This window comes from Moschus berezovskii, chromosome 8 (assembly GCF_049115385.1).
Source record: "Moschus berezovskii isolate FMDL1 chromosome 8, NW_MosBer_1.0, whole genome shotgun sequence".
Classification (NCBI taxonomy): domain Eukaryota; kingdom Metazoa; phylum Chordata; class Mammalia; order Artiodactyla; family Moschidae; genus Moschus; species Moschus berezovskii.
Genome location: NC_142467.1, coordinates 39699525 through 39723636, shown reverse-complemented (window position 1 = coordinate 39723636; position 24112 = coordinate 39699525). Strand labels below are relative to the sequence as shown.

The window sequence follows — 24112 nt, the reverse complement described above, 5'->3', positions numbered from 1 at the left end:
CACAGCACAGCTGGCATGAGAGAGGTTAGAGCAGAGGAGTAAAAGGAATACCATTGAAACAGCCTTTCTCTTCTTTTTTTCTCCAGAGCCCAGTATCGCGGAGTCTTGCAGTAACCCAAGATGGCAACCATCGCTCATTTTCAGTCCGTACAATGACGTGATAGAGCGACGTGCCGCACCCTCTCCCTGAGGTTTTACTACATTTCCCAGGATGCTTTGCCAACGACGACGCTATTGGCCGGCGCCGACGGAAGAGCACCTGACTGAGCGGAAGTAGAGATCTCAGCGGCGAGGAAGGTGAGGACGAGAGGAGCTGTGAAGCTGTGAGTAGCCACATGGGTCTCTAGTCTGGGCGGTGAGGGACACAGCTAGGGGAGGAACGTGTGAGAAGTGTGAGAGTGGCCCTCCTTAACTCGGGAGCCTCAGACTCCTGCGTTCTTATGCTAGTCCTGGGAGCGGGGAAAAACAAAACGTTGCTATGGAGGCAAAGTCTCCGTATTAAAATCGTGCTGTTTTCAGTTTTCTTGGGACGAGATAGGGGCGAATTCGGGCTCTGTAGCAACCCAAGGGTCATTGGCGTGATTTTACTGCGACCGGAGGAGTGGCGCTGCTGCCGGTCTGACTCAGCTTCTACAGCACTAGTTCTCAATTGGCTGCACCTGAAAGTCACCTGGGATGCCGTTTTAAAACTACGGATGCCCTGGCTCCACGCCAGACCAGTAAATCAGAATCTGTGGAGTATACAGTCTGGTCAACAAGACTTGCTAAAGCGTTTCGAGTGTTAACGTTGTGCATCCAGGGTTAAGAACCACGCTTTTCATGGCTAATTCTGACCCCTTCGGGAGTCCTCATTAGGGCTACCTGAGCCAAGGCCTCCCTTCCACTGCGTGGCTGTATCACTGCGTGGGCTGTATCACATGCAAGTGGGTGAAGTTGATGATTGCTCTGTTGGCATGGATTGTATTTTGAGCTCTACCAGAAACTTATTTTTGAGCTTCGTGCGGTGGTGCTGGAAGGACAGGTCATAGTTTCTTATTTACGACCTGGTTATTCATTCTGAATAAAAATTAGAAACGCATCGTTTTTCTTGCCATTGTTTTCGCTCCTGCCAATTTTTGCAACCCTGTAGAAGATAGAAGAATCACATTAAAATCGGTGTCTCCTATTGGCTTGTAAGAAGTTCTGAAAAGGGTAGCAGTTAGAATTACATTTGGCATTATTTGTGGGCTTATGAAAGCCTTTATATATGAATATATAATTGAATCAATGAAAAGAAGTTCGGATGTGATTTTAATTTTGATGCAGTAGTTTGTTTAAATGTGATAGATAGTTAGGATTGGATAGGCAAGTAGATAGCATTCAGTTCAGTTCAGTTCAGTCGCTCAGTCGTGTCCGACTCTCCGCGACCCCATGAATCACAGCACGCCAGGCCTCCCTGTCCATCACCAACTCCCGGAGTACATTCAAACTCATGTCCACAGAGTCGGTGACGCCATCCAGCCCCTGTTTTCTCTTTCGCAGTTTCAGCTTCACCTCCCTCACTGATTCAGCATGGCGGAAAAGTCAGAGAACTGTAGGGTTCCAGAGGATCTGTTCACTGGTTTGAAAGTTACAGATCCCCAGGAAGCAGAGTGTGTTAACCCTCCAATATCCAGTGGCAAAGAGCATCATTCCCAGAGCGAGCAGCTCAAGGATGCCGACGCCCAGCCCCAGGAGGACCAGGGGGAGGAGGAGTGCTTTCATGATGCCAGTGCCTCATTTGAGACGGAGGAGCCGGGAGTGGACAAGATTGAGAACAAACCTGAGGATGATATGAATTCCTCTGAACTAGATGAAGAATATCTAATGGAACTGGAAAAGAACATGCCAGATGAAGAGAAAAAGGTAAAATATTCTATTTATTGTGCATGATTTGCCACGTAAACTTTTTTAAAGTGCTAAATTTGATTGATACTATTATCATAGATTGCGTCATTTGTGGTTAAGAGTGACTTGCCCATCTGTGTCCTTATTGCTTTAGTAATGATGGATCTGAGATAAATCAGTGACGTGGTGGGGCTGCATTAAGTGTGTCTGCTGAGCAAAGAAGTTTCCACTTTTTTCTGTGAACTTTGAGTTACTATATTCATCTTGTGTAATTATTTCTTATATGTTTACCTTTTAGCTTTTTTTAATGACCTTATCGATGGTTGGCTGCTGAAACTCCTGTCGTGGATATTTTTTGGTCAGACTTTAGAATTTGGTATGCTGCCTGTTTGCTAATCCTTCATTAGCAAAAAATGACTGCCTGAATATCCTTCTTACAGAGGGCAGTGACTGGGATCTGTGTCATTTACATTTTGTTCTTGAGGAACAGAATTGTGTGTGATGGTAGCTCATTTGTTAAGCACCAGTAATATGCAAACCACTAAGCTTAAAATGTTGCTTGTGTTTTCATTTAATTTTTACACCATGCCTATGAAATGTATACTGTTAGCATCTCCATAAGACAGCAGCTTAGGGTAGTACAGTAACTTACCTGAAATCACAAAGCTATTAAGTAGTAGAACTGTTTGTCAAACCCAGATCTCTTTGATTCCAAAGGTAAAATATAATGCAGAATTTAATAACAAAAACAACTGTCTTCCTACAAAGCAGATGCACTAATAAAATGTATACTGTCCTGCTACTCTGCCCCTGGGCTAGTGACTGAGCAAGCGTTTATTTTGGGAGACAGAGGCTTGGTGTCTTCCATATATTCTTCCTTCTGATCTCATAAGCAAGGTGGCTTAAAGAGGTACTGTAACATCTGAGTTTGTCTGCAGAAAATATGAGTGAGATTTGTAGCTTATGCCTCTGAAGCACTCACGCGCTGAAAATGTTATGATGCATTGGTGATGGGCTGAGATGGTAAACATGCAGTGTAATAATGGGAGGGGGAATGTAGCAGGAAGTGAGGAGAAGCATCTTGGGCACTTTTCATTATCAACTCTTTTGGTTTTAACATGCATGCGTTAGCTTTTGTGCTGGTGTGTGCCACTGGAGGAGAACGATAAAAGGCAAAAATGAGCCAAGTTCATAAACTGCCTCCAGCAGAAATGGCTCAGAAAACTAAATCAAGTACTATTCAGTAACATTACAGAAATGATTTTCCAGAGTGTTTGGCTCAATTTTTGTAACACTGGTGTAGACATGAAATGACTATGTTAAGATATTAGCGATGCTTTTCTGATACCTTAATGTAGTTTGCCCTGCTATAGTGAATTTTCTCCAATGCCATTGGTTTGACAGTTGAGTGCTTTGTTACATACTATACTTCTCATCCTCATTATAGCAAAACATTTTTTGTCTCCTGGCCAGAAAATTTTAAGTTCTATAAACATTAGAAATAATTATTTTTATTGCTTGTAACCTAATATTCTAAATAGAAGAATACTTTTTAAACTTTATTCCTTTTAAAAATTAAGATATAATTTACATGTTGTAAAACTGTTTAAGTTATAATGTGTATTACCCACTGAGTTTTGACAACTGTGTATACCTGTGTAACTCAGGCCAGTTGTAGTATTAGCTTTTTTTATGATACTTTGATAAATATCTTTGTGAAATTAGTATTAGGAAATCAGCTAAACAGATGAAGAAATGTCTCTTTGTTGCACATAAGGTTTTATAGGTCATTGGGAAAAGGATATGTTTAAGCTTGATTCTTTTAAAGTAGACGCAGTTCAGATAATTCAACAAAAATAAACACAGAGGGCTATATGGGAAGACTTTCGGCCTCAGTAATAATTTTTAAGTGCAAATTAAAACATCTCATTTCTCAGATCAGAGCATTGTTCAGATGTTGACAGGAAAAGGAAGTAGGAACTAATGTACTAACAGTGAAAGTTTGAATTGCTACATCATTTCTATGGTGTACAGATAGCAGATTTTTATATGAGCATTTCTTTAGATCAGGGCTACCATGGAACCTTCTGCAGTGATGGGAATGTTCTATATCTCCACTGTCCAATATGGTAGCCACTGGCTACCACATTTTAACAGTCATCTGGCCATTAAGCAGTTAAAATCTGGCTAGTGCAGCTGACAAAATGAATTTTTAAAGTATTTTTTTAATTTTAGTTAAATAGTCGCACATGGCTGGTGAGTACCATAAAGACACATTGCAGGATCATTCATAATTTCAGAAAACTAGAACTAATGTTGAACAGAGGGTATTACTTTAAATAGTATTGGCATATTTATGTGTGGTGTACAACATAGTCATTATAAAGAGATAAATCTTGTATTGACATGGATTAATGCCTCAGTGTTAAATGAATTAAGCAGGTGTTATAATATGATTTATAATAAATATATATTAGGTGTTTATCCAGTTCCTGACAGAGTTCCTAAGACATTTGACATTGCCTAAGTGAAAAGAGATGAAGGTTTATTTTGTTATTCATAGCAAGGCTCTTTCAATCACATCTGAGTTAATGTTAATGAGATGACTTTGGGAAAACCTCTAAGGATGAGGTCTGGTTGTCAGTTTGGAGCTCTCAGCCCCACCCCCACTCCGCCCCACCTCTGGGGAGGGAGGAGATGCTGAAGGTTGAATTAATCACTAATGATCAGTGATTAATCAGTCATGCTTACTTAATAAAAGCTCCATAAAACCCCTGAAGGATGGGGTTCAGAGAGCTTCAGAGTTGGTGAACACATATCGATCCTGAGAGGGTGCACATCCATGGAGCCTGGAAGCTCAGTGCCCCTTCACACAAGCCTTGCATCTCTTCCCTCTGACTGTTCCTGAGTTATATCCTGTATAATAAAGTGATAATCTAATAAGTGAACTCTTTTTCTGAGTTCTCTGAGCCCCTCTAGCAAATTAGTTGAACCTGAGGAGGTTGTCGTGGAAACTGTCCATTTATAGCCCATGGGTCAAAAGCAGAGGTGACAGCAACGACATGGATGGACTTGGAGGCCATTAATGCTAAGTGAAAGAAGTCAGAGAAAGACAAATACTGCATGATACCACTTATATGTGGAGTCTCAAAAATAAAACAAGCTGGTGAATATAGCAAAAAAGAAACAGACTTACAGGAAACAAACCAATGGTTACCAGTAGGGAGAGGGAAAAAAGGAGGGCAGTATAGGGGTAGAGGAGTAAGAGGCACAAACTACCGTGCATAAAACAAGCTATGGGAATATACTGTACAACTCAGGGGATCACTGTGTTGTACACCTTCATATATAGCATATAATATTGTGCATCAACTATACTTTAGTTTAAAATATATATATACATATAAACAGACCAAAAAAAAAAAAAAAAACAGCAGTGACAGCCTGGACTTGCAGTTGGCATCTGAAGTGGGGCTGGAGCCAGTCCTGTGGAACTCGGCCTGTAACCTGTGGAGTCTGGCACTGTCTCCAGGTAGATAGCGACATAATGAAGTTAAAGTGTAAGACACTGGCTGGTATCCACTGTAGAGCTGGAGTTGCTTGGTGTGGGAGAAACTTGTACACATGTTCTAAGTGAGTGTTGAGAGTAGAAGAGACATGCAGGTGTTTTCTTTATCGGAGATTATAGAACAGTCCAGAGAAGGCAATGGCACCCCACTCCAGTACTCTTGCCTGGAAAATCCCGTGGACAGAGGAACCTGGTGGGCTGCAGTCCATGGGGTCGCATGACTGAGCGACTTCACTTTCACTTTTCACTTTCATGCATTGGAGAAGGAAATGGCAACCGACTCCAGTGTTCTTGCCTGGAGAATCCCAGGGACGGGGGAGCCTGGTGGGCTGCCATCTGTGGGGTCACAGAGTCAGACACGACTGAAGTGACTTAGCAGCAATGGCATAGAACAGTCAGTGATTCCTTTTAAGTTAAAAACCTGTGTGAAAATAGTTTATACATGAAAATATGTTTATACAGGAATGCTTGGAAGGGTATACACCAAATTATAAAAAGTGAGTAGCCCTGAAGGATGTAGTTATTGGAGAATTTTCATTTATATTTAATACAATTTTATAATGTTTGCAGGATTTTTTTTTTTAGTGGTAAGCATATGTTACATTTATGACCAACATCAAAAAAAGTAACTCTGGTTTGAGTATATAAATAAGTAAAATTTCGATTCTTTATAACCAGGACAGACTTCTTACTATAATAAGTACGTAAAGCTGACCTTTGGGGATTTGGGAAAGATTTACTATCATAGGATCTATGTATTGCCAAACATATCAGGTATCAATAGCTGAAGTCTGTTATTCAAGCTAACTTGACTTGCCCTGTGGCTGAGAAGAAGATCCAGGTTCAAGTGAGTGCCAGTTCTCAGCAGAACTCATAGATCAGGAGTAATGGAGGAGGGAGGCAGTTAAGGTTTGGTTAAAACCGGCAGAATCTCTTCAAGAAAGCACTGTGTGTGTGCTTCAGCAGCAATCTTGATTCTTTGTGAAAACTTAAATGTAGACATGACTACCCAGAGGGATGGGATTTCTAACTCACATTTGAGATGTACTAGATCTGCAAAGCAAATAAATGATTTTTAAAGGCTTGACTAAGGTGGACTTACCTGGTAGCAGATGAGAATTATTACTATAATAATATTATGATACAAAGATGCTTATAGTTTGGGAAACTATAGAATATATTTCTTTGTGGTGGTATTGATGTAAGAGAATCATTTTTTGTGGGCTGTTTATCAAAATGGAGTTCTCTGGGTGTTCTTATGCTCACACTAAAATTCGAAGACCACTGTCTTGAGCCTTGCACATTGTCTTCCTTCATTAAATAGCCGAGTAAGTAAGGTTTTCTCTCTTCCATGAGGGCCAGTAATTGGTCTTACAGATATCAGAGATTTTATCATTCACTTATTCAAGAAAGATTTGCATTTTTTCCACATGCTATGCATCGTTTGAGACATTTAGGAATACAGTGGTGAATAAAACACTCATCTCTCATATTCTAGTTGGGAGGTATGGGGGGAGGTGGGGGGAGTGATAAAACGAAAAACGCATGGGGCCTGGAGGGGTGGGCAGGACTACTTTATTTTTTTCAATTGGAATATAATTGCTTTACAATATTGTGTTAGTTTCTGCAATACAACACCGTGAATCAGCCATATGTATACACACATCCCCTCTCTCTAGAACCTCCCTCCCACCCCCTCTCTGGGTCATCACAGAGCACCAAGCTGAGCTCCCTGTGGTGTGCAGCAGCTTCCCATCAGCCCTCTGTTTTACACGTGGTAATGTATGCACGTCAGTGCTACTCTCCCAATTTGTCCCACCCTCTCCTCTCCCCTCTGTGTCCATAAGTCCGTTCTGTATGTCTGCATCTCTGTTCCTGCCCTGTGAGCAGGTTCATCTGTTCCATTTTTACAGATTGCATATATGTGTGTTAATGTGTGGTATTTGTTTCTCTCGCTCTGATGTACTTCACTATTACAGATGCTAGGTTCATCCACATCACTACAACTGACTCAATTTCACTCCTTTTTATAGGTGAGTAATATTCCATTATGTACCTGTACTACATCTTTTTTATACGTTCATCTGTCAGTGGACATCTGTCTAGGTTGCTTCATGTAGGCAGGACTACTTTAAATTGGCTGGTCAGGGAAGACCTCTCTGGGGACATGCCATTTCAGGAAAGACTTTGCAGGAAAAGGGAGTCAAGTGTGTGAGGATCTGATGGGAAAATATCCCATGTAAAGGGAGCAGTTAGTGTAAAGGTTGTACGGTAGCTGTAAACTTGATGTACTTTTGACATGGGTTTCCCTGGTGGCTCAGATGGTAAGGAATCTGCCTGCAATGCGGGAGACCCGGGTTCTATCCCTGGGTCAGGAAAATCCCCTGGAGAAAGGAATGGCAACCTACTCTAGTATTCTTGCTTGGAAAATCCCGTGAACAGAGGAGCCTGGAGGGCTACAGTTTATGAGCGAGCAAGGGGAGTGCAGGGGTCGGGAGCTGGAGCAAAGTGATTAAGGAAGAGAATGGGGTGATGAAGTAAGAGAGAGTCTGATGATGGAACACCTTGGGAGCTGTGAGTAAGGAATTTGAACTTTTTGTCTGAGTGCACAGATGGAAAACATGGGTAATTTTAAGCCAGAGGAAAGATGAAAGTCATTAACATTTTATTAAGAGTATTCTGTTGGTCATGGGGACAGGGATGGTGCAGAACACTGAGACCAGTTATTGCCTAATCTGTAGGCTGTGAAAAATGATGGTAGCTTGAACTGTGGATTGAGTGAATGCTTCAGGATACATTTTGGAAGAGGAGTTGACGCGAGTCTGAGGAGGCCTTACAAATAGCTGTGAAAAGAAGAGACACGAAAAGCAAAGGAGAAAAGGAAAGATATAAGCATCTGAATGCAGAGTTCCAAAGAATAGCAAGGAGAGATAAGAAAGCCTTCCTCAGTGATCAATGCAAAGAAATAGAGGAAAACAACAGAATAGGAAAAACAAGAGGTCTCTTCAAGAAAATTAGAGACTCCAAAGGAACATTTCATGCAAAGATGGGCTCGATAAAGGACAGAAATGGTATGGACCTAACAGAAGCAGAAGATATTAAGAAGAGGTGGCAAGAATACACAGAAGAACTGTACAAAAAAGATCTTCACGACCAAGATAGTCACGATAACGTGATCACTGACCTAGAGCCAGACATCTTGGAATGTGAAGTCAAGTGGGCCTTAGAAAGCATCACTAGGAACAAAGCTAGTGGAGGTGATGGAATTCCAGTTGCGCTGTTTCAAATCCTGAAAGATGATGCGGTGAAAGTGCTGCACTCAATATGCCAGCAAATTTGGGAAACTCAGCAGTGGCCACAGGACTGGGAAAGGTCAGTCTTCATTCCAGTCCCAAAGAAAGGCAATGCCAAAGAATGCTCAGACTACCACACAATTGCACTCATCTCACATGTGAGTAAAGTCATGCTCAAAATTCTCCAAGCCAGGCTTCAGCAATATGTGAACTGTGAACTCCCAGATGTTCAAGCAGGTTTTAGAAAAGGCAGAGGCACCAGAGATCAAATTGCCAACATCCGCTGGATCATGGAAAAAGCAAGAGAGTTCCAGAAAAACATCTATTTCTGCTTCATTGACTATGCCAAAGCCTTTGACTGTGTGGATCACAAGACACTGTGAAACATTCTGAAAGAGATGGGAATCCCAGACCACCTGAGCTGCCTCTTGAGAAACCTGTATGCAGGTCAGGAAGCAACAGTCAGAACTGGACATGGAACAACAGACTGGTTCCAAATAGGAAAAAGAGTACGTCAAGGCTGTATATTGTCACCCTACTTATTTAACTTATATGCAGAGTACATCATGAGGAACACTGGGCTGGAAGAAGCACAAGCTGGAATCAAGATTGCTGGGAGAAATATCAATAACCTCAGATATGCAGATGACACCACCCTTATGGCAGAAAGTGAAGAGGAACTCAAAAGCCTCTTGATGAAAGTGAAAGAGGAGAGTGAAAAGGTTGGCTTGAAGCTCAACACTCAGAAAACAAAGATCATGGCATCTGGTCCCATCACTTCATGGGAAATAGATGGAAAAACAGTGGAAACAATGTCAGACTTTATTTTTTGGGGCTCCAAAAATCACTGCAGATGCTGATTGCAGCCATGAAATTAAAAGACACTCCTTGGAAGGAAACTTATGACCAACCTTGATAGTATATTAAAAAGCAGAGACATTACTTTGCCAACCAAGGTCCATCTAGTCAAGGCTATGGTTTTTCCCGTGGTCATGTATGGATGTGAGAGTTGGACTGTGAAGAAAGCTGATCACCAAAGAATTGATGCTTTTGAACCGTGGTGCTGGAGAAGACTCTTGAGAGTCCCTTGGACTGCAAGGAGATCCAACCAGTCCATTCTAAAGGAGATCAATCCTGGGTGTTCACTGGAAGGACTGATGCTGAAGCTGAAACTGCAATACTTTGGCCACTTCATGCGACGAGTTGACTCACTGGAAAAGACTCTGAAGCTGGGAGGTATTGGGGGCGGGAGGAGAAGGGGACGACAAAGAATGAGATGGCTGGATGGCATCACCGACTCTATGGACATGAGTTTGAGTCAACTCTGGGAGTTGGTGATGGACAGGGAGGCCTGGCGTGCTGTGATTCAAGGGGTCGCAGAGAGTCGGACACGACTGAGTGATTGAACTGAACTGAACTGGATTCCTTTGTGAGGGCTGGACAGAGGAATAAGCATGATTCCTTGGCTTTGGCTACTGGGTAGCTGGCGATGCGCATTAGAAATAGGCAGATGATGTAGGGCTTTTTGAGTTTGTCAGGTCTCTGGTGATTTCATTTTTGTGTGCAAATGAAAAAGGTTTTTTATTTGTAAGCCCGAGTGCAGATTGCATCCTTTTAACGGATTTGCTCCCTGTTGCCAGTTGTTTGCATGAGTTCGTTTACAAAAAGTCTGTTGCTTCGTGAGCATGGACTCAGAGCATGTTGTTTCTGCGATTTTAAAACATTTTCCTTAGGTTTTGAAATTGTAACAGATTTTTTTTTCCTTTAGGGCTGTTTAACCAGAAACAGTTATTGGTTTAATGCTGAAGTTCTTTGTTAGTCTTTCCCCCGTCACTCCCATATTTCTTAAATCCCACATTACTTTATCCTTTTGATTTCCATGTATCTGCTGCCTCGTTGCATTATTTTTTTTTTAATATTATTTGTTTTATTTATTTGTCTGTGGCTGGTCTTAGTTTCTGCATGTTGAATCTAGTTCCCTGACTCGGGATTGAACTCAGGCCCCCTGCATCGGGAACACTGAGTCTTATCCATTGGACCACCAGGGAAGTCCCCATTGCATGTTTTCATAATCTTATCAGTGTTGTTGTAACTGTGGGCATGTTTTCCAGGAACAGTTCTCTTGTTTGCTTCCAGAAAGTTTTCAGTAACTGTTATAATGCCCTGCATGTTCTGTTAACCTCATGAGAAAACCCTTTCTGTTTTGTTCTTTCCCTTTTATTTCTAATGTGCATTCTTTTGAACTAAGGTTGCCATATTTATTAATTTCATAGCGTTTACCAGTATTAAGTTTAATGAATGCTACTGACAAGTGATTAAATAAAATCCTGGAATTTAAGAACTGGAAGGGACTTTAGATTTTTGATCCTGATTTTAAACCAGGGGAAGTAAGGGTCGTTTACTCTAAAACATTTGGAAGTTATTTGCTGATGAAAGAGTTAAAATGGCATTTAGTATTTCTTTTGTTTACTAAGGAAGGTCTCATTGTGTAGATCAGTGGTTCTCAAACTGAACTGTGTCTTAGAATCACAGGAAACTTACCAACCATGCAAAGCCCTGAGAAGTGTCTGCTACCACAAAATTGTGAGGTAGCAGCCAGGAATCACCTTTGTTAACAATTGAAGTTAGTTGACTAACAGCGTTGTGTTCGTTTCAGGTGTACAGCATAGTGAGTCAGTTGTTCAGTTGCTCAGTCGTGTCCAACTCTTTGCGACCCCATGAACTGCAGCACGCCAGGCCTCCCTGTCCATCACCAACTCCCAGAATCCACCGAAACCTATGTCAGTTGTGTCAGTGATGCCATCCAACCATCTCATCCTCCGTCGTCCCCTTCTCCTGCCCTTAATCTTTCCCAGCATCAGGGTCTTTTCCAATAAGTCAGCTCTTCACATCAGGTGGCCAAAGTATTGGAGTTTCAGCTTCAACATCAGTCGCTCCAATGAACACCCAGGACTGATCTCCTTTAGGATGAACTGGTTGGATCTCCTTACAGTCCAAGGGACTCTCAAGAGTCTTCTCCAACACCACAGTTCAGAAGCATCAGTTCGATTCAGTTGTACTTTTTCTCAATTATATTTCTTTATAGGTTATTACAAGATATTGAATGTAGTTATTTTCCATGTCATTTGGGTTCAGGTAGAACTGTGACTGCACTTTGGGAGACAGAGCTAGATGGATGCAGATGACTAAGATTTCAAAATAAAAAGTATTGACTAACCAGTATACTGACTGCATCTAACATCAGAAGAAGAGCTTACTAATAGGATTTTTTTTTTTTAACCCTGATCTTGTGCTCAGGGTTCTAAAAGATTAAAAGAGTTGGACAGAATTTAAGCAGTACCAAAATAAGAAAATTTATTTCTTTTGAATTGAGTTTTGGGAGATGGGATTTTCTGAGTTAAGAAACAGCAAACTATTTCCAAGATCAGTTGTCTTTCCTCAGAAGGATAAGGTTTAGTGAGAGGTTCTAACTACAACTTCAATCTAGAAAGTCTCCCTCCAACTCCTAGTAGACTAATAAAAATGACTTGTGGAAAGAACAAATGTGTAAAGCAAATGATGTCTTATTTCAAAGAAAACAAAACTGAAGCTTCTGTTTCCTTTTTAATGATAAACCATTCCCTTGGGATAATTTGTAGGTCAGTGTATCTAGCCCTTTCTACCTAAGGTTTCCTCTTCCCATCTAAATAGGGCTGAAGCAGAAAGTTTTGTTGTCTGTGCTTCCACTTTCCAGCCCTTTAGCAAGTATGTAACTTTTTTTATTCCTCTTTTTTAGCCAGATAAGATTGATTTCTGCTTACTGTGCTTTAAAAGTTTGCACTGTTTTATTTTGTAGCAATTACTTTACAAAGCTGCAGAGGGAAGCAGAGAGCTGCTGATAGATTTACAACAGGGAAATTAATCTGCAGATAGTGAACCTCTTGTTTTTCTCCCTGTTGTCTGTAAACACATATTCACTACAGAATTATTTAATTAAGAGAAGTTTTTTTTAATGTACTTAATGCAAATTTTTATCATTTAATAATGATAAAAGGGATATACACTTGTAAGTTCCAAGTCAAGCGTATTGTATTTATGTTTTGTTCACTGACCTAAAGTATAGGAAATATGCCTAGCCAGCCACTGCATCAAGAGGGTCTCTGGTGGAGAGTGGTTGTTTTGTGATTAATAAGGGAATGGTTGGTTGAACACCTGATATTTTTTCTAGGTTACACCAATATCTAAAGTTGTGTCAGTTGAAATTCTGTAGGATTCTGAGTTACAGAAAGCCATTCCCTGCACTGAGCTTAAAGAGAAATTCACCTGTTTTTTTCCCCAGTAGTTATAGATTTTTACATTTAGGTCTGCAGTCCAGTTGGAGTTTATTCTTTTGTGTGGTGTGACATTGAAATCCAAATTTTTCATTTTCCAAATAACTACCAACTTGTCCCAGGACTGTTTCAAAATGTTCACCTTTGCCTCAATGATCTAGTTATATTTTAGTGTCAACTGAGTTTCCTTTCCCAAATGCTTACCTTCTTTCTGTTTGTCAGATTATCATTTAAATTTAGGTTATAGTGGCATTAGAACCTCATTTAGACTCAGATTGGATTGCCAGAGGTTGGAGTAGTAATATAATTTAAAAATAACTGGAGAATTAATTATTTTAAAAGTATAAAAGCGTGCTGTGGAGATGGCTTTCTGCAGTATAATATTTCAGTTCTTTCATAAAGGGCTGTGCCCCATGTCATGTGAAATTATTTTACCCTATGACCCAAGAAAATAATTTCCTAGAAAACAGAATAAAAGATCCCATGCATCTCTATATTTGTAAGGGCGAAGAGTAAGGGAGACCTGGATTCAATCCCTGGGTTGGGAAGATACCCTAGAGAAGGGAAACGCTACCCACTCCATTATTCTGGCCTGGAGAATTCCGTGGACTGTGTAGTCTATGGGGTTGCAAAGAGTTGGACAAGACTGAGTGACTTTCACTTTCAAAGAATAAGTACTTGCAGATTGAATTCATCCATCTTCAAGGAATCCATTTTGCTAACTTACTGGAAAATGAACTTGGATTAACTGTAGAAGAAAAGCCCAAGACCAGTGATACAAGGCCCTGATTCACAGTGAGGTAGAGGTTTATTTTTAACATAGGTCTCAGAATCTTTATAGATCAGATCTCTGTGACTTGATGACGTGTTCTGAAGTAGTGTCATCTTCCTTTCAGGTGCCCTAATTCTTGGTAGCAAGGGAATGTAAAGTCCCTTTTTTCTTCAGGACAGTGAAACGTGTAAGCTCTGTGCTTATTACCTTTCTGCAGCAGTTTCTGTGTCTTGCTCAGTTATTTCTTCCTGCAAACAATTTGTTATTTCCATACAGTGAAAGACAATATACTCTTGGAGTTAAAAGCATGAAGGGTTAGACAGATCTGTCCTAGTCTCATCATTTAACTTGGTATAAGGTAGGATAATAATACTACCTTTCTCACAGAGTTGTAAGGATTAAATGACTAGCACATGAAAGCAATCAGGAATTGTTAGTTGTTAGCTAGTTGTGGCCAAAATTCAATGTGAGTGTAGACTGCAAAATACTTGGGGGTCTCGAGCAGCCTCTTGAGTCCTTTTTGGACACGTTTCTCACAAGGTGGCAAGCATAAGAATATTTCAGATTTTTAGAATTATTTTAACCTCAGTTAATAATACATAAATTATCCTTCAAGTTAATTTATGAAGAAAAAATTGAGTGTTTGCTTGGGGATGTGGGACTGGGGTGAGAAAGAAGGTATTACAGATTTGGAAGGGACACTTGGGAAGCTTCTGAGGCTCTGGATACTGTCCTCTTTATGTATTTTATGACTACTGTTAGGTACATATCGATTTTTATAGCTATTATATTTTCCTAACTTGACTCTTTTATCATCATGAAATGTTCCTTCTTTGTCTCTAGCATTATTTCTTGTTTTTAAAACTATTTAGTCTGATATTTCTATAGGCACTGCTATAGACAATATTTTCATCCTCCCAAAATTTACATCTTAGAAGCTTACTCCCAGTGTGACAGAATTAAGAGATGGAGCCTTTGGGAAATGATTAGGTCATGAGGGTAGAGTATTCATGAATATGATTTGTGCCCTAATAAGAGATCTAAGAACCCTTGACCGTTCTGTCACATGAGGCTGTAGTGAGAAGACCCTTATGATCCAGAGAGCAGGCACTCACCAGATATTGAATCTGCCAGCTCCTTAATCTTAGACTTCCAGCCTCCAGAATGCTTGTTGTGTTATAAACCACCCAATCTTTGATACTTTTGTGATAGCAGCCCAAAACTAAGACATCCACTCTCTTTTATGGTTACTGATTGACATATTTTTGATATCCTTAAACTTTCACCGTGTTTGCATGTTTGAATCTGAAGTGTGTCTTAGAGACAGAATGTGATTGGATCTTCTTAATTTCAGTCTGACAGTCTCTGCCATTTCATTAGTGTTTAGTCCATTCACATTATGCTTATTGACATGGTTAAATTTATATCAGACATTTTGTCTTCTGTATGTCTCATGTCTTTTTTATTCCTTTTTCTTTTACTACAGTCTTTAGTGTTAGATAATTTTTTTTACTGTACCATTTTAATATTTCTGATTTTTTAGCCATCTGTTTCTTAGCTAAAGTTTCTTGAAAGTGAAAGTTGCACAGTCGTGTCCAACTCTTTGCAACCCCGTGGACTACAGGTCCATGGAAATCTCCAGGCCAGAGTACTGGAGTGGGTAGCCTTTCCCTCCTCCAGGGGATCTTCCCAACCCAGGGATCAAACCCAGGTCTCCTACACTGCAGGCAGTTCTTTACCAGCTGAGCCACATGGGAAGCCCTAAAAGAGAAAATAACGTATTTATAGAGCATTTGGTGTATTTCCCATTTATAATGCCCTTCATTTCTTCATGAACTTTTACTGTCTGGTGTCATCTTTCAGTCCAAAGGACTTCCTTTAGTATATCTCGTAAGGCCAGTATGATAGCAGCAAATCCTCTCTTTTTATTTGTGAATGTCTTTATTTAGGCTTTATTTTGAGGTATGGTTTTCTTAAACATCTAATTCTTGATTGACAGTCTTTTCTCTTTTACCATTTTGAATGTGTCATTGTACTGCCTCTGCCCTTCGGTGTTTCTGGTGAGAAATCAGATACTGAGAGTTTTGTTGTTCCCCTATACTTGGTAAGTTGTTTTATCTTGTTGCTTTCAGATTTTGTCTTTGAGCAAATTTGACTCTGGTGTCTCTAGAGATGGATCTGTATACTTGGCGTTCATTGAGCTTCTTTTATCTTTAAATCTTTTTCATCACAGTTTTGAGATTTTTAGTCATTTTTACTAATACTTGCTCTCTCATCTCTGGAACTCTAATCGCATATATTGTGTCAGGTCCATTTTTTTTTTTTTCCCATCTTTTTTTTCTGCCCTTAGTTCTTCAGATTGGAGTTCTGTTGCTCTAACTTCAAGTTTCAGTTCAGTTCAGTCGTTCAGTCGTGTCCGACTCTTTGCGACCCCATGAATCACAGCACGCCAGGCCTCCCTGTCCATCACCAACTCCTAGAGTTCACTCAGACTCATGTCCATTGAGTCGGTGATGCCATCCAGCCATCTCATTCTCTGTCATCCCCTTCTCCTCCCACCCCCAATCCCTCCCAGCATCAGAGTCTTTTCCAGTGAGTCAACTCGTCACATGAGGTGGCCAAAGTATTGGAGTTTCAGCTTTAGCATCAGTCCCTCCAGTGAACACCCAGGGTTGATCTCTTTTAGAATGGACTGGTTGGATCTCCTTGCAGTCCAAGGAACTCTCAAGAGTCTTCTCCAGCACCACAGTTCAAAAGGATCAATTCTTCGGCAGTCAGCTTTCTTCACAGTCCAACTCTCACATCCATACATGATCACGGGAAAAACCATAAGGACTTTTACTTATTCCTTATGCCAATGCAAGTCTGCTGAGCCCATCTGTGAATATTTTCAGTTATTGAATCTTTCATCTTTGATTTCATTTTGTTTTTATTTGTAAATAATGTCTGTCCTTTTTTCATGGTTCTGTTTTTTTAATCATTGTCATTATGCTCATTTAAGTCTTTAAACATACTCTTTTTAGTTTTTTCTTTTCAACAAATTATTTATAACTTTTTTATCATCTTAAAATTTTTAAAATTTTTCTTGGAGTATAGTTGATTTATAATTTGGTTAGTGCATATATACAACAAAATGAATCAGGTGTGTGTGTGTGTGTATCCATTCTTTTTCAAATTCTTTTCTCATATATGTCACCACAGAATATTGAGTAGAGTTCCCTGTGCTATACAGTCAGTCTTTATTAGTTATCTGTTTTGTATTTCAGTTCAGTCGCTCAGTCGTGTCCTACTCTTTGTGACCGTGTGAACCGCACGCAGCATGCCAAGCCTCCATGTCCGTCATCAACTCCCGGAGTCCACGCAAACCCATGTCCATCGAGTCAGTGATGCCATCCAACCATCTTATCCTCAGTCATCCCCTTCTCCTCCTGCCCTCAATCTTTCCCAGCATCAGGGTCTTTTCCAGTGAGTCAGCTCTTCGCATCAGGTGGCCAAAGTATTGGAGTTTCAGCTTCAACATCAGTCCTTCCAATGAACACCCAGGACTGATCTCGTTTAGAATGGACTGGTTGGATCTCCTTACAGTCCAAGGGACTCTCAAGAGTCTTCTCCAACACCACAGTTTAAAAGCATCAATTCTTCAGCGCTCAACTTTCTTTACAGTCCAACTCTCACATCCATACATGACCACTGGAAAAACCATAGCCTTGACTAGATGGACCTTTGTTGACAAAGTAACGTCTCTGCTTTTTAATACTCTGTCTAGGTTGGTCATAACTTTCCTTCCAAGGAGTAAGCATCTTTTAATTTCATGGCTGCAGTCACCATCTGCAGTTTTTTTGGAGCCCAGAAAAATAAAGTCAGCCACTGTTTCCCCATCTGTTTGCCATGAAGTGATTGGACCAGATGCCATGATCTTAGTTTTCTGAATGTTGAGCTTTAAGCCAACTTTTTCACTTTCCTCTTTCACTTTCATCAAGAGGCTCTTTAGTTCTTCTTCACTTTCTGCCATAAGGGTGGTGTCATGTGCATATCTGAGGTTATTGATATTTCTTCTGGCAATCTTGATTCCAGCTTGTGCTTCTTCCAGCCCAGCGTTTCTCATGATGTACTCTGCATATAAGTTAAATAAGCGGGGTGACAATATACTGCCTTGATGTACTCCTCTTCCTATTTGGAACCAGTCTGTTTTTACATGTCCAGTTCTAACTGTTGCCTCCTGACCTGCATATAGGTTTCTCAAGAGGCAGGTCAGGTGGTCTGGTGTTCCCATCTCTTTCAGAATTTTCCACAGTTTATTGTGATCCACACAGTCAAAGGCTTTGGCATAGTCAATAAAGCAGAAATAGATATTTTTCTGGAACTCTTGTGCCTTTTTGATGATCCAGTGGATGTTGACAATTTAATCTTTGGTTCTTCTGCCTTTTCTAAAACCAGCTTGAACATCTGGAAGTTCACGGTTCACGTATTGCTGAAGCTTGGCTTGGAGAAATTTAAGCATCACTTTACTAGCGTGAGAGATGAGTGCAATTGTGCGGTGGTTTGAGCTTTCTTTGGCATTGCCTTTCTTTGGGATTGGAATGAAAACTGACCTTTTCCAGTGTTGTGACCACTACTGAGTTTTCCAAGTTTGCTGGTGTATTGAGTGCAGCACTTTCACAGCATCATCTTCCAGGATTTGAAATAGCTTAACTGGAATTCCGGAGAAGGCAATGGCAAGCCACTCCAGCACTATTGCCTAGAAAATCCCATGAATGGAGGAGCCTGGTAGGCTGCAGTCCGTGGGGTCGCTAAGGGTCGGACACGACTGAGTGACTTCACTTTCACTTTTCACTTTCCACTTTCACACATTGGAGAAGGAAATGGCAACCCACTCCAGTGTTCTTGCCTGGAGAATCCCAGGGACAGGGGAGCCTGGTGGGGTTCCGTCTATGGGGTCACACAGAGTCGGACATGACTGAAGTGACTTAGCAGCAGCAGCAGCAGCAACTGGAATTCATCACCTCCACTAGCTTTGTTCGTAGTGATGCTTCCTAAGGCCTACTTGTAGTGTGTATATGTTAATTCTAATCTCCCGTTTATCACTTCCCCCCTGTGTTTTTCCGTTGGTCACCATAAGTTTGATTTTGAGATCAGTGGGTCTGTTCTGTTTTGTAAGTAGGTTCATTTGTATCATTTTTTATTAGATTTCACATACAAGTGATTTCATATGATATTTGTCTGACTTAACTTCACTTAATATAATCTTTTGATGATGGCCATTCTGACCAGTGTGAAGTGATATCTCCTTGTAGTTTTGATTTGCATTTCTCTAGTAATTAGTGATGTTGAGCATCTCATGTGCTGTTTGGCTATCTGTATATCTTCTTTAGAAAAATGTCTATTTATATATTTCACCCATTTTTGACTGGGTTGTTTGGGGTTTTGTTTTTTATTATTGAACTGCGTGAATTGTGTGTTTTGGAGATTAACCCCTTGTCAATTGCATTCATTAAAAATATTTATTCTCATTCTGTGAGTTGTCTTTTTGTTTTGTTATGATTTCCTTTGCTGTGGGAAACTTAAAGTTTAATTAGGTCTCATTGTTTATTTTTTCTTTTATTTTGATTACTGTAGGAGGTGGGTCAAAAAAGATATTGCTGTGACTTAAGTTGAGCCTATGTTTTCCTCTGAGAGTTTTATAGTTTCCAGCCTTACTTTTAGGTCTTTAATCCTTTTCATTTTTGTCTGTGGTGTCAGGGAGGATTCTGATTTCCATTTTTTTTACATATAGCTGTCCAGTTTTCCTAGCACCACTTATTGAAGAGACCATATTTTCTGCATTGTATAGTCTTGCCTCCTATATCACAGATTAGTTGAAAATAGGTGTGTGGGTTTATCTCTGGATTTTCTGTCCTGTTGCACTGATCTTTATTTCTGTTTTTGTTTCTGTACTGCATTGTTTTGATGTCTGTAGTTTTGTAGTATAGTCTGCAGTCAGGGAGCCTGATTCCTCTAACTCCATTTTTCTTTCTTAAGATTGCTTTGGCTTCAGGGTCATTTGTGTTTCTATACAAATTTCTAAAATTTTTGTTCTAATTCTGTGAAAAATATCGTCAGTAATTTGACCGGGATTGCATTGAATCTGTAGATTGCTTTGGATGGTATGGTCATTTTGACAGTATTGACTCCTCCAGTCCAAGAACACTATATATTTTTCCATCTGTGTCATCTTCAGTTTCTTTGATCAGCATCTTGTAGTTTTCTGGGTACAGGTCTCTTTGCCTCCTTAGGTAGGTTTATTACTAGATATTTTATTCTTGATGTGATGGTACATGGGATTGTTTTCTTAATTCTCTTTCTGATCTTTTGTTGTTAGTTTATAGAAATGCAAGAGATTTCTGTGTATTAATTTTGTATCCTGCGATTTTACCAGGTTCCTTGATGAGCTCTAATAGTTTTCTGATGGCATCTTTAGGATTTTCTGTGGATAGTATCATGTCATGTACAAACAATGACAGTTTTGCTTCTTGTCCAATTTGGATTTCTTTTTCTTCTGATTGCCATGGCTAGGACTTCCAAAACTGTGTTGAATAAACGTGGGAAGAGTAGACATACTTGTTCTCATCTTAGAAGGCATGGCGTGTGTGTGCTGTCATGTCTAACTCTGCTGTGCATGGGATGTCCCCATCAGGTTCCTCTCTCCATTTAATTTTCCAGGCAAGAAATGAGTGGGTTGCCGTTTCCTTCTCCAGGGACTATTCCTGACCCAGAGATCCAACCTGCGTCTCCTGCATTGACAGGCAGATTCTTTACCACTTGTGCCACCTGGATGATCTAAATTTTTCACCACTGAGAGTGTAGGTTTGTCATATATGGCTTTCATTTTGCTGAGATGGGTTCTCTCTGTACCCACTTTCTGGAGATTTTTTTTTAATGATAAGTGAGTTTTTCAATTTTGTCAGAATCTCTTTCTGCATCTATTGAGATGACCGTGTGGTTTTTCTTCTTCAGTTTGTTAATGTGGCGTATCACACTGATTAGTATATGTCAAAGAATCCTTGCATCCCTGGGGTAAACCCCATTTGATCATGGTGTGTGATCCTTCTAATATATTGTTGGATTTGATTTGCTAGGATTTTGTTGAGGATTTTTGCGTCTGTTCATCAGTGATATTGGCCTGTAATTTTCTCCTTTTTGTGGTGTCTTTGTCTGGATTTGGTATCAGGATAATGGTGGCCTCATAGAATGAGCTTAGGGATGTTCCTTCCTCTGCAGTTTTTTGGAAGTGTTTCAGAAGGATAGGTGTTAACTCTTCTCTAAATGTTTGATAGAATTTGCCTGTGAAGCAGTCTGGTCCTGGACTTAACATTTGATGCAAGTGTTTTGATCACAGTTTCAATTTCAGTACTTGTGATTGATGTGTTCATATTTTCTATTTGTTGTTCAGCCTTGGAAGATTGTACCTTTCTAAGAATTTATGATCTTTTGTATTTTTGTGATGCCTATTGTAACTCCTTTTTCATCTCTAACTCTATTGTTTTGAGCCTTCTGCCTTTTTGTATTGGTATGAAGGTTTATCAATTACATCTTTTCAAAGAACCAGCTTTTAGTTTCATTGATATTTTCCTTTGTTTCCTTCATCTCTGTTTCATTTATCTGCTCTGATCTTTATGATTTCTTTCCTTCTACTAACTTTGGATTTTGTTTGTTCTTCTTTCTTTAGTTTCTTTAGGCATAAGGCTATGTTGTTTGATATTTTTTGTGTTTCCTAAGGTAAGATTGCATTGCCATAAACTTCCCTCTTAGAACTGCTTTTGCTGCATCTCATAGGTTTTGGATCATCATGCTTTCATTATAATTGGTGTGTAGGTATTTTTTTATTTCCTCTCTAATTTCTTCAGTGATCTATTGGTAGTTAAGTGTCAAATTGTTTAGTGTCCACATATTTGTGTGTGTGTTTTTTTTACAGTTTTTTTTTTCTGTAATTTATTTTTAATCTCATAGTGTTGTGGTCAGAAAAGATGCTTGATATGATTTCAGTTTTCTTAAATTTACTGAGGCTTGATTTATGGCCCAGGATGTGACATATCTTCGAGAATGTTTCATGTGAACTTGGAAGAAAGTGTATTCTACTTTTGGATGAATTTTTCTATAAATATCAATTGGCTATCTTGCTTAATGTGTCATTTAAGGCCTGTGTTTCCTTATTGATTTTCCGTCTGGTTGATCTGTCCATTAGTGTTAGTGGGGTGTTACAGTCCCCCACTATTACTGTGTTACTGTCAGTTTCCCCTTTTATGGCTGTTAGCATTTGCCTTATATATTGAGGTGTGACTCGGTTGCATGTATATATATTTATAGTTGTTACATCATCTTCTTGGATTGACCCCTTGATCGTTTTGTAGTGTCCTTCCTTGTCTCTTTTTAACAGTCTTTCTTTAAAGCCTGTTTTATCTGATGTGAGTATTGCTATGTCAGCTTTCTTTTGGTTCCATTTGCACAGAATACATTTTTCCATTCCCTCACTTTCAGTCTGTATGTGTCCCTGGATCTCAAGTGGGTCTCTTATAGGCAGCCTATTCAGAAGTCTCATTTTTGTATATATTCAGCTGTTCTATATCTTTTGGTTGGAGCATTTAATCTATTTACATTTAAGGTAATTATCTATCTGAATTCTTAACTACTATTCTGTGAATTATTTTCAGCTTGATTTTGTAGGTCTTTTTTTTCCCCTCCCCCTTTTTTCTTTTGTGACTTGAAGATTATCTTTATTTAGTGTTGTATTTGGATTGCATTTCTTTTTTGTGTGTGTTGTAGCTTTTTGGTTTGTAGTTCCCATGAGGTTATGATATAGCAGTCTGTATCAGTTCAGTTCAGTCGCTCAGTCGTGTCTGACTCTTTGCGACCCCATGGACTGCAGCACCCAGGCCTCCTTGTCCATCTACAACTTCTGGAATTTACTCAAACTCATGTCCATTGAGTTGGTGATGCCATGCAACCATCTCATCCTCTGTTGTCCCCTTCTCCGCCCGCCTTCAATCTTTCCCAGCATCAGGGTCTTTTCCAGTGAGTCAGCTCTTCGCATCAAGTGGCCAAAGTATTGGACTTTCAGCTTTAGCATCAGTCCTTCCACTTAATATTCAGGACTGATTTCCTTTAGAATGGACTGGTTGGATATCCTTGCTGTCCAAGGGACTCTCAAGTGTCTTCTCCAACACCACAGTTCAAAAGCACCAATTCTTCAGCACTCAGCTTTCTTTATAGTCCAACTGTCACATCTGTACATGGCCACTGGAAAATCCATAGCTTTGACTAGATGGACCTTTGTTGGGAAAGTAATGTCTGTGCTTTTTAATATGCTGTCTAGGTTGGTCATAACTTTTCTTCCAAGGAGCAAGTATCTTTTAATTTCATGGCTGCAGTCGCCATCTGCAGTGATTTTGGAGCCCAAAAAAATAATCTGTCACTGTTTTCACTGTTTCCCCATCTATTTGCCATGAAGTGATGGGACCAGATGCCATGATCTTAGTTTTCTGAGTGTTGAGTTTTAAGCCAACTATACAAGGTTGTTTTTGAGTTATTGGACTTTTATTTTCAAATGCATTTTCCACTTCCTACAATTGTAGTCTCATCTCACAGTTGCTGGTTTTGATAAATAAGTATTAAGATATTCGTGTGGATGAGTTTTACATTTACTGTTTATTGCCTTTATGGGTGAGCTTTCCCACTTGTGATTTTCTTGTTTCTAGTTATGGCCTTTATCTTTTTTCTTCCTCCCCCCACCAACCCCCACCCCCTGCCTCGAAAAGTTCCTTTTTATCATGTGTTGTAAAGCCAGTTTGGTGATGCTGAATTCTCTTAGCCTCTGCTTATCTGTAAATAAAGCTTTTGATTTCTCTGTCAAATATGAATGAGAGCCTTGCTGCGTATTCTTGGTTGTAGATATTTCCCTTTCATCACTTTTAATATGTCATGCCATTCTTTTCAGCAGAGTTTCTGCTGAAAAAGCAGCTGATAACTATGGGGATTCCCTTGTATGTTAAAGTTATTTGTTACTGTTAATGTTTTTCTTTGTGTCTAATTTTTGTTAGTTTGATTAATATGTGTCTTGATGTGTTCCTTCTTGGGTTCATCCTGTAAAGTAATCTCTGTGCTTCCTGGACTTGAGTGTTTCCTTTCTCATATTAGGGAAGTTTTCAGCTATAATCTCTTCAAATATTTTTTTCAGGCCTTTCTCTTCTCCTTCTGGGACCCCTAAAATGTGAATGTTGGTGCATTTAATGTTCTCCCAGAGGTCTCTGAGATTGTCCTCATTTCTTTT

At 39.8% G+C, this 24112-nt stretch overlaps 1 protein-coding gene across 1 annotated transcript in view; it reads left to right on the top strand.

The window, feature by feature from the left end:
• The first annotated feature begins 248 nt into the window (after positions 1–248).
• The window catches only part of TTC1 (tetratricopeptide repeat domain 1), a 52501-nt gene continuing 28637 nt past the window's right edge, over positions 249–24112 (top strand). Inside the window, exons 1-2 of the mRNA XM_055431358.2 lie at positions 249–323; positions 1522–1884. Coding sequence (XP_055287333.1) covers positions 1552–1884 — 333 coding nt within the window. The 5' untranslated portion in view covers positions 249–323; positions 1522–1551. The remainder of the gene's footprint in view (positions 324–1521; positions 1885–24112) is intronic.